Genomic DNA, 9,646 nt, shown 5'->3' with positions numbered 1-9,646 from the left:
TTTTCCTTTTGCCCTTTTTGGTTTTTTTTTTTTTTTTTTTTTTTTTTTTTTTTTTTTTGTCTCTTAGTGTGTTTTTTCTGACTGCTTCTTCTTTATGTGCCTGTGGCCCATTGCCTGTGAGCCTTGTGTGTTTTTCTCTCTGCCTTTATTTTCTTGTTTCCATCCTGGTGGCTGCAAGCACACCGGCCACTTATTAGTATAAAATCTGTAATTCTTTTCCCTTCTGCCCTCCTTCCATTTCTGAGTTTAGTCAGTGCATTTGTTTCCTATGCAATCCTTCTAGCTGGTACCATGCCAGGACTGCTGCCCTCACCCTTGTGTGACTGCTGCCCTCCTCCCTACTCCCACCTCTGCTTGCCTATGCTAAGAAGGAGGACTGAGATGGACTTCTGGGTTTAAAGAGGAGGGAATCTATGAGGAAGCCTGAAGGATAACTTAAGAGTCCAAAAGATTTAGCTGTATGCATCAAGAGTCTGTTCAGTTCAATGGAGAAGGAAGCTCATGTGTGAACAGATGGCCATTCTCTGTACTAGGATCTAGGTTGTGAACATGGGCCGCCATTGCCTTGTTTCCTTTCAACAGGAGCTGTGAGATTGCCTAGGCTGAGGTGCTCCCTCACCTAGTAGCTATGCAAAGCCAGCCTTTAGTCCTGGTGATAGTCCTTATTGCCTCCGTTTGGCAACAGACCCTCAACCTTGGGTTCTTAGGACAGGGTGGGACTCTTGGGAGCCTTGTGGAAACTTCCTTTTAGAGAGGACTAGGTGGCCTGCTCCTCCATGGGTTCTTTGTAGAATGTTTACTGTCTTCCAGCTGTGTGATGATGTGAGGGAGGGCTTGAGCACATTCTTTGAGTCTGGGAAGGACTGTTTAGATCCACTGTGGTGAGTCCTCTATTTCTCTTGGAGTTGTTGTAGGCCTTTTCTAGGCAGGGTCAGGGTGACTTCTCCTGTCTTTCATTCCCACCAACTCAGAGCCCTATCCCTTCCAACTCCAGGGCAGGATGAGGGATGGGCTGGAACCATCTTCTGAGAAAGGCAAGGTGGGGTCTGGTGGGGCCTGAGTGAAGTGGGACTGAAGCTTGGACAGTCTCCTTTGAAGTGTGTTGCCCCATACGCGGGGTGGTTCTCTTGTGTGTTCCCACATATGACTGTGCCTGTGCAGATGTTTAGTGGCACTGTATGTTGGCTTTTTTGGATTGTGGATGATCTCACCTCACCTCCATCTCTTAGTTCCCATTTCATCAGAACCAACAGAGGAAGCAGAGAAAGAGGATCTTAGGGTCCAGCTGAAGCGGCACCATCCCTCGAGTCCTCTTCCTGGCAGTAAGACCTCCAAGCGACCAAAGATCAAAGTGTCCCTTATCTCCCAAGGTGACACAGCTGGAGGGCCTTGTACTCCTTCCCAAGGAGGAGCTCCAGAAGGTGAGTTTCTCTTGGCCTATTTAAATAAAAACTGACTGAACTCTCTCAGGGCACATAGCATTGCCCCCTTGTTGGCTACTTGCCAGGTGGCTCAGCTTCTGCTTCAACGTTAGAGGTGCCTGGAGCAAAAAAGGCATAAGATCGCACATGCAGGGAAAGTGGGCAGTGACCTCATCTGAACAAGGACCAGGGAGGCAGAATACAAGAGGAAGCTGTGGGGTCTTTTTTTTTTTTTTTTTTTTTTAAAGATGACCGGTAAGGGGGTCTTAACCCTTGACTTGGTATTGTCAGCACCACGCTCACCCAGTGAGCAACCGGCCATCCCTATATGGGATCCGAACCCGTGGCCTTGGTGTTATCAGCACTACACTCTCCCGAGTGAGCCACAGGCTGGCCCAGGCTGTGGGGTCATTCAAGCATCATACGTTCTGTTCTTTTTTTGGTTTCAGTTAAAGATAAAATATTCCAGAAAGTTTAGAAAGTAAAAGGGAAAAATAACCCCAATTCTCCTTACTTGTAATGTAGTCCTTTTTTCATCTTCCAGTCTTTGTTCATAATATCTTGCATTTAGCCTGGGCTATGGAAGCTGGAAAGGTAGGGGCCAAATGGGACTGACCAGTGGTCTTAGGGTTTTCTGTTTTGCAGCCGCAGGTGGGAAGCCCATCACCATGACACTGGGGCAAGCTTCAGCAGGGACCAAGGAGCTCACAGGACTTCTCACCACAACCAAGTGAGTCTATTTTTTGGTCTGTCTCTATTTCCTTTTTCTCCTTTATCCCTTTTCTGGTTCATTTAGTGCTTTGGGAAGATGGTGAATTATGGATTCTGTCAGTTATGGGAATGTGACTTCTTTCTGGTTGGAATCTTTGTGTTTTCCTTTGTGTCAACTCAGTTGGAGTTTATTTTTACTTAGATTGCAAAGTATCCCCTGGCTCTTGCTCGAAGGCCTGAGGTGTTTAGGCCTGACTTTTAGAAGGACTAGAGGCCAGATTCAGAAGGTGGTACAAAGAAACCAAAGTTTCCAGCCTTGTATCTATTGCTGAAAGCCTTGTTGGACCTCACTCTGATTGTTTTTTTTTTTTTCCTTTTTGTCTTTTTTTTACTGACCAGTAATGGGATCGCAACCCTCAGTGTCACGCCCGTACCGGGGACCGGCAACGGGATCGCAACCCTCGGTGTTGCGCCCGCACCACGCTCAGCCAGTGAGTGGGAACCGGTCTCCCGTAATAACTTCGTATAGCATACATTATACGAAGTTATACGAAAGCTGAAAGCCTTGTTGGACCTCACTCTGATTGTTTTTTTTTTTTTCCTTTTTGTCTTTTTTTTACTGACCAGTAATGGGATCGCAACCCTCAGTGTCACGCCCGTACCGGGGACCGGCAACGGGATCGCAACCCTCGGTGTTGCGCCCGCACCACGCTCAGCCAGTGAGTGGGAACCGGTCTCCACATGGGATCCGAACCCTTGGCGGGAGCGCCGCTGCACTCCCAAGCGGCGCACTCTCCAGTGCGCCACGGGCTCGGCCCTGATTGTTTGTTTTTTTTTGATGGCTGGCTGGTTCAGGGATCCGAACCCTTGACCTTGGTCGTATGACACTATGCTCTAACCAACTCAGCTAACCAGCCAGCCCCCCGTTGGGCCTCACTCTGGACCCTCCCTGTGTTTCTAGGATCTGCTGCTGCCCTCTGACCTCCTTTCTTTGTCTCTAGGTCAAGTGCCTCTGAAGGTGGAGTCTTAGCTAGCCCAGCCCCTTCAGTGGTCTCCAGCAGCGTGGCACCCAGTGCCTTGCACACACTCCAGAGCCGCTTGGTGGCCACGTCTCCTGGCAACTCTCTCCCAGGTAACTTGTAGCCCAGCATTCCTCCTCCCAACAAAATCTTTTTGGTTTGTTACTGGAGGATGTTCCTAGGAAAGCATCCCTGGAGCTGGATCTAGAGGATGTACCTCTGGGTCTTAGGGTAGTAATGGAGACTTGCCATGAAGCTAGCTTGGATGGGGGATTCCTTGGCCTTAATATCTGCAGTGATGACCCAGTCTGCAGGTGCCATATCCTGTCCTATAAGAAGTGGAATTCTCTAGTGGGAGATATGTGTATTGTGTTTAATTTTGGTGTTAAGCACATCAGACTGAAGAAAACTGGAAACAGTGCTTTACTGGGCATTAGCAAAATTGGACATTTTTCTGCCTGTAGTTGTCTCTCACTTTCTCCAACCCTCAACCCTACACTGAATGGCTAGTTGCCTGAGCCAAGTAGGGTTTAGGCATAGCTGGCACCTCTCTCCTTCAGGAGGACCTTCCTCTTTGCTTTGAGGCCTCTGGACTGTGTAAAATGAGGTGTAAGTCAAGTATTTGGGATTCTTTTGGCTTAAAAAGTTGTTCCGCTTCCCTGGAAAGAAAGGAGGGAATTTAGATTTCTCAAAACTGTCTAAAATGTAGGACCAGTGGTTTGTAACAGGTTGGGAGGTACAGAACAAATCCAAGGCAGTGCATGGCGTAGTGCCTTTCCTCATGTGGCATCCAGTGCGTGTGTACTGGGGAGACTTTCCTGGTGTCTTTCTGAGAGTAAGGGAGTGTCCAAGGGCAAGAACATTGGTGTTTTAGTTGGTGGTGAGGGTGGATGGGCGTGGCTGCTCTTGGAATATGTGCAAGTGACTGAGTCCATGCTGTTGCCTTTTATGTCCTCTCCTAGGGGCCACGTCAGCTAGCAGTCTCCTCCAAGGCCTCAGCTTCAGCTTACAGGATATCAGCAGCAAGACTTCTGGCCTCCCAGCAAATCCCTCCCCAGGAGCAGCCCCACAGGTGCACATCTGCCTTCTACTGGTCCCGACAGATGTGGGGAGGAGGCCTCCTCAGCTTAGCTGGGTTTGGCAGGGAGACTGGGTCTGGAGTCAGTGGGTCAAGGACAAACAGCCTTCTAACTACATAGCCAAGAGATGCCAAAGATTAAAGTTCATCACTTACTGTGTGATCTTGGGCAAGTTTCTTGACCTCTCTGTCTTTGTTTTCTTATCTGTAAAATGAGGTAATAATAGTACCTCTCTCATAGAGTTGTTGTGAAAATTGAATAAGGTAATTTATGCAAAATGCCTGGAAGAGTACCCTGCATGTAGTAGGCACTCAGTACATGTTAGCCTTTAATAATGTGGTATGGGTCCTCCAAACTTAAATGTTGCTGTTGGGCAACAGCTTCTGATCACCTGGGCTTGTGTGTCCCACAGGCTACCAGTGTGAAGTTGCCCACCCCCATGCAGAGCCTGGGTGCCATCACCACGGGCACCAGCACCATTGTTCGTACCATTCCTGTGGCCACCACTCTCTCCTCCTTGGGTGCCACTCCTGGTGGGAAGCCCACAGCCATCCACCAGCTGCTGACCAATGGGGGCCTCGCTAAGTTGGCAAGCAGCCTCCCAGGCCTGGCTCAGATCTCTAACCAAGCATCAGGTGAGTCTCATGAGAAATGTGGGGACTCCCAAATCTGGGATCTTCCCCTAGGGCCTTCCCATTCATGTGGGCAAGGTATGATGTTGAATCCAAACCCACAGGGTCCTGACATTGACCCTTGGATTCAGCTATGTGGACCCATCCCCCAGAGAGGTTGAGAGAACACAGGCTGTTTCCTGTTGCCTTTCAGATCAGTCGACAGGGCACAGATGACCCAGCTGGGAGGAGGCCGAGGGGGCTGTTTTATGTGGGAAAGAAACTCTCCAGGAAAGAAAAGCATAAGAGAGTTGAGGCTGTGACCAAAAACTTTGCTTCTTTCTCTCTCTCTCAGGCTTGAAGGTTCCCACCACCATTACTCTGACACTCCGTGGTCAACCAAACAGAATCACCACGCTGAGCCCCATGGGCTCAGGAGCAGCCCTGTGCGAGGAGCCCACCCCCCAGGTGCTTCCCTCCAGCTCACAGGTAAGTCCACCTGGAAAGACTGAGGACATGGGCTCCAATATTGGGAAGTTTGGAACCAGCCAACTAGCCGATTGGAGAAGCTGCCAATGTACTGGACTTGCAGGCAGGTCAGATTCAAATCTGGAGTCTAGGATTTGTAGCTTTGTAACTTTGAGCAAGTCATGGACCTCTTTGAGTCTTCTCTTCTGTAACACCCCTTGGATGTTGTGAGGATTAACTATGTAAATATGTTTGGGTATGTAGTAGTGCCTGGTATTGAATGTCTTTGTTATCCTTTCCTCTCCTTTCCTTTTGTGTTCCCATTCTTGGTTTTATCATTCAGAGGTTGTGAATAGAGGATAGCTGGCTAATATTCTTTCATTGACTGATGGCTTTCCAGCACTGTGCCTTTAATCATTGCTATCTTTTTAGGGTACAGCTAGGTTTTCATAGCTCTTACCCAGGAAGTCACCATCAATTCCAATTAGCTGATCTGAATTCAGTTGTGACCTTTTCAAGTAAAATGTTTCTAATCTTAAAATGGTGATCAGAGGAGCCACCCGAAGATTAGAGGTTAAACAAAAAAATAGTTTGAGTCCAGTATTGAGTGTGCTTTCCTTCAGTATCCACTGTTCAGCCAAGGCCTTTGTATGTGTGGGCGGGGGGCTATGGAAGCTGCCACGACTAAAGGCCTGGCCCTGTTCCCATCCTTAGCACCACACCAGCCAGCCTGGGAACTGGGGGGGCTAGTTACTACTGGCAGATGACAGTCCCTATGCCATTCTAGAAGCTCTTCAGTCTCTTCTTCTCTAGGGGATAGTACTGCACAGAGATCAGTATCTGACATTCGTTAGGATCATAGCTATCCCCCTTTTTTCTTTATTTTGTTCCTTATTTCTTCACTTGTACAAGCAATTGTGCTTATTTTAAATAATTCATACATTACAGAAATAATATAGTTTAGAAAGTGAAAAATTCCCATGATGCTAATCCCAGAGATGACATTTACTGCTTGGTATGGATTCTTCCAAATTTCTCTCTCTATACAAGGTACATTATTTTATTTACTTTGGACAAAAATGGGATCACAGAGGGCCGGCCCGTGGCTCACTCGGTAGAGTGCGGTGCTGATAACACCAAGGCCGCGGGTTCGGATCCCATATAGGGATGTCCGGTTTGCTCACTGGCTGAGCATGGTGCTAACAACACCAAGCCAAGGGTTGAGATCCCCTTACCGGTCATCACAAAAAAAAAAAAAAAAAAAAAAAAAATGGGATCGCAGAGTATGGACTGTTTTGTAACTAGCCTTTGTTTATAAATCATGTTGTGACATGTTTCCCTGATGGTTACATAGAGACCTATCTATTTCTTTTTGGAGGCTGGCTAGTATATCACTGTGTGGATGTATGAAAGCATATTTCACCACCTCCTTTTTGGGTATAGAGTTGGTTTTTGTTTTTTGTTTTTGTTTTTGATGTTGTAAATGGTGCTGTGGTGAACACCTTTGTTCATGATTCTCGTGTATCTCTGGGAGCATTTCTCTAGGCTAGAGACCAGTAAGTGGAGGATATATGTACATCTGGTATTTAACTAGCTGCTGATTAATCGCTCTTCAAAATGTTTTGCTATTTACAATTCTAGTCACAGTGATCAGAATACCTGTTTTGCTATACCTTTGTCAATTGTGGAAATCAGTATTTTTAATTTTATTAATCTGATGGTAAAAAATGAAATTGTGTTTCAGTGTGCGTTTTCCTGATTGTTTATAGGTTGTATGTCTTCTTTTATGAATTGCTTATCATATTTTTTATTTACCTGATTTATGGTGGCTTTATATGAGTATATTCAGATGTAAATCCTTTAGTTGTAATACAAGTTGCATATACTTTTTATTCAAGTCAGTGGCTTTTTTTCTTTTTGTTTTTTCATTTTCATTTTGTTGAAACATTGGGTGCTTGTCTTTTAAATTTTATTTCTAGATCTTTTATCATACAGACATTACAAATTTTATATAGTAAAATCTTCAAATATTTCTCTTTATGGCTCTAAGGTTTTGTGTTTCAAGAAAGCTTTAAGTAGGGGCTTTAAAAAAAACTGATCCTATTGCAAGAATATAAAAATAATCTTTTTTTTTTTTCTTTTAAAAATTTTAATTATAGTAAAATATATGTACTGTTCAATTTAATATTTTAATCATATTTAAGCATATAGTTCAATGAGTTGAGCACATTTACATTGTTTTGCACCCATCACCACCATCCAGCTCCGGAACTTTTCTATCATCCCATATGAAAACTCTTGTTTTTGTGTTTTCATTTTTGTTTTGGCAGCTGGCTAGTAAGGGGATCCATCCAACCCTTGACTTTAGTGTTGTCAGCACCACTCTCTAACCAAGCCAGCCCTGCTTTTTCTTATAATGTTTTTGTTTGTTTCTTTCAGATCCTTAGTCCACTTGGAATTTATTTTTATATGCTAAATGAGGTAAGGATGAGTCCATTCATCCTTCCTCCACTCATTTGATATTCACTGCTTTCATAGTCTAGGTTACTGTATACACATGTGCCTATTCTGTGGCCTTGATCTGTCCTTTCGTACACTAGCTTTATATTATTGTTTGATAATGCAGGTCCTCCAGGAAGTGTCGATTCTGTTTCTAGTTTGCTAAAATCATCCCCCCTGCCCCTTTTCTTGATAAATAATGGGTTTGGAATTTTGTCCATTGTCTTATCAAAAGAGAACAAAATGAAAAAAGAAAGAAGCCAAGTGTTTCATGTCTTTCCTTTTGATTTGCTTTTCTTTTAATTAGGATTTTGGCCTGTAGTTTTCTTCTCCTCTACCCCGTTTTTGTGTGCACTTTTCTTGTCCAGTTGTGGAAAAGGGATAATTCAGTGCTTGCAGAATGAGATTCGGGAAGTGTTTTGTTTTCTTTCTCATACTCTAAAAGAATTACAGAGTACAGAAATGACCAATTCCTTGATGGTTTGATGGAAGTGACCTACAAAGCCATTTGGGCCTATTTTTAGGCCGTCTTCATCTTTGCTGATGCCACGTTGATGGACAACTAGAAAGCAGACTCCTGCCACGTGTTACCTTCCTCCTGTGTTAGGTGGTCCTCCTTAGCCTGCTGTGGCCTGGGGTAGCTGGTTATTGTTGAGAAGAGCATAGAGGTCCTTGAGAATCCTGCTTTTCCATGGCTAAAGTAAAGCACAGATAAAGATCAAGTTCTGGCCTTCTGCCTGATGGTGTTAACATGAGAGATTAGTTTTCATCTTAGTAAAATGGGTGTGTAATTACCAGGAGGGGTCTAGTGATTCTTTTCTAATGATCAGGGAGGTGTTATTAGATTATGGCTTGCTGACTTGAAAGCTAATCGTTACCTTAGTGTTCAGACTGCCAGAGAGTATGGTATTGAGGAAAGAGCCCTGAACTATGGGTCAGGCTGTCTGTTTTTAGCTAGCTGTATGATCCTAGGCAAATCACCTAACCTGTTTGGACTTTGGTTTTCTTATCTAGTCTAGTGAGGAAGTTGGCTTACATCAGTGATTGTCGGTGATATAAGGATTAATAAGGCCTCAGAATCTCCATTGGCTTTGGGAACATGAATTTTTAAATGCTGAGAAACAAACCACCCAAGTTTGACATTTATGAGGCAGTTGGAAATTTGAACACTGGATAGTTGTTGATATTAAGGGATTATTAACCTTCTTATGTGATAATGGTATTTAAGTTTTTAAAAAACTGTTTTTTATTTTGGGATTACATACTGCAGTATTCATGGATGGAATGAATTTTAAAAGAAAAAAGGTGTAAACACCGCTAGACCTTTCTAAGGTTTGTGCAAACACTCAATTATCTGTTTTGTTTCTGGCGGTGATTAATATTTATTACGTTTTTCCTTTATCAGAATGAACTATTGTGTATCCTTACAGCTGAGAAGCTGTGGGGAAGAAAGGGAGGGACAGGGACAGTGTTGTGCTCTGCATCAGAGTCCTAAGAATGGACTTTTTGTCTGTGGTTACAAGATCTCTTTCCTCTCTTTTCAGGGGTCCCACCATGACCTTGTCAGGCTGGCAGGCAGTCCTTCTAGCTGTCTTGTAGCAGACCCTGGGCAGCTAGGCTCACTCTCAGGCATATTCATAATGGGGCCATAGTGATCATCCGTACATAGTCCTACTTTTGGGCAGGGTGTGCCTATAAGAGGTAGATCCTTTGAGGTTTTGATTATCAAATACTTCCTCATTTCTCCCCTCCTGTGCCCTCCATCTTCCTCCCCTTTACTGTATTCTCAGACCTTTTAGGAGTTTCCCGAGGGTAGGATCTAGAGAAGTAGGGACAGC

The 9,646-nt window shown here is 44.6% G+C and overlaps 1 protein-coding gene across 1 annotated transcript in view; it reads left to right on the top strand.

The window, feature by feature from the left end:
• KANSL3 (KAT8 regulatory NSL complex subunit 3) overlaps positions 1-8,374 on the top strand; it is a 40,475-nt gene extending 32,101 nt beyond the window's left edge. Inside the window, exons 16-22 of the mRNA XM_008567930.1 lie at positions 1,230-1,421; positions 2,067-2,151; positions 3,134-3,264; positions 4,114-4,223; positions 4,643-4,865; positions 5,197-5,330; positions 8,333-8,374. Of these exons, the coding sequence (XP_008566152.1) occupies positions 1,230-1,421; positions 2,067-2,151; positions 3,134-3,264; positions 4,114-4,223; positions 4,643-4,865; positions 5,197-5,330; positions 8,333-8,374 (917 nt within the window). The remainder of the gene's footprint in view (positions 1-1,229; positions 1,422-2,066; positions 2,152-3,133; positions 3,265-4,113; positions 4,224-4,642; positions 4,866-5,196; positions 5,331-8,332) is intronic.
• The last annotated feature ends 1,272 nt before the right edge of the window (positions 8,375-9,646 follow it).

This window comes from Galeopterus variegatus, unplaced genomic scaffold (genome assembly GCF_000696425.1).
Source record: "Galeopterus variegatus unplaced genomic scaffold, G_variegatus-3.0.2 Scaffold356, whole genome shotgun sequence".
NCBI lineage: Eukaryota > Metazoa > Chordata > Mammalia > Dermoptera > Cynocephalidae > Galeopterus > Galeopterus variegatus.
Note: the sequence above shows the minus strand (reverse complement) of the source record. Positions and strands in the feature narration are given on the sequence as shown.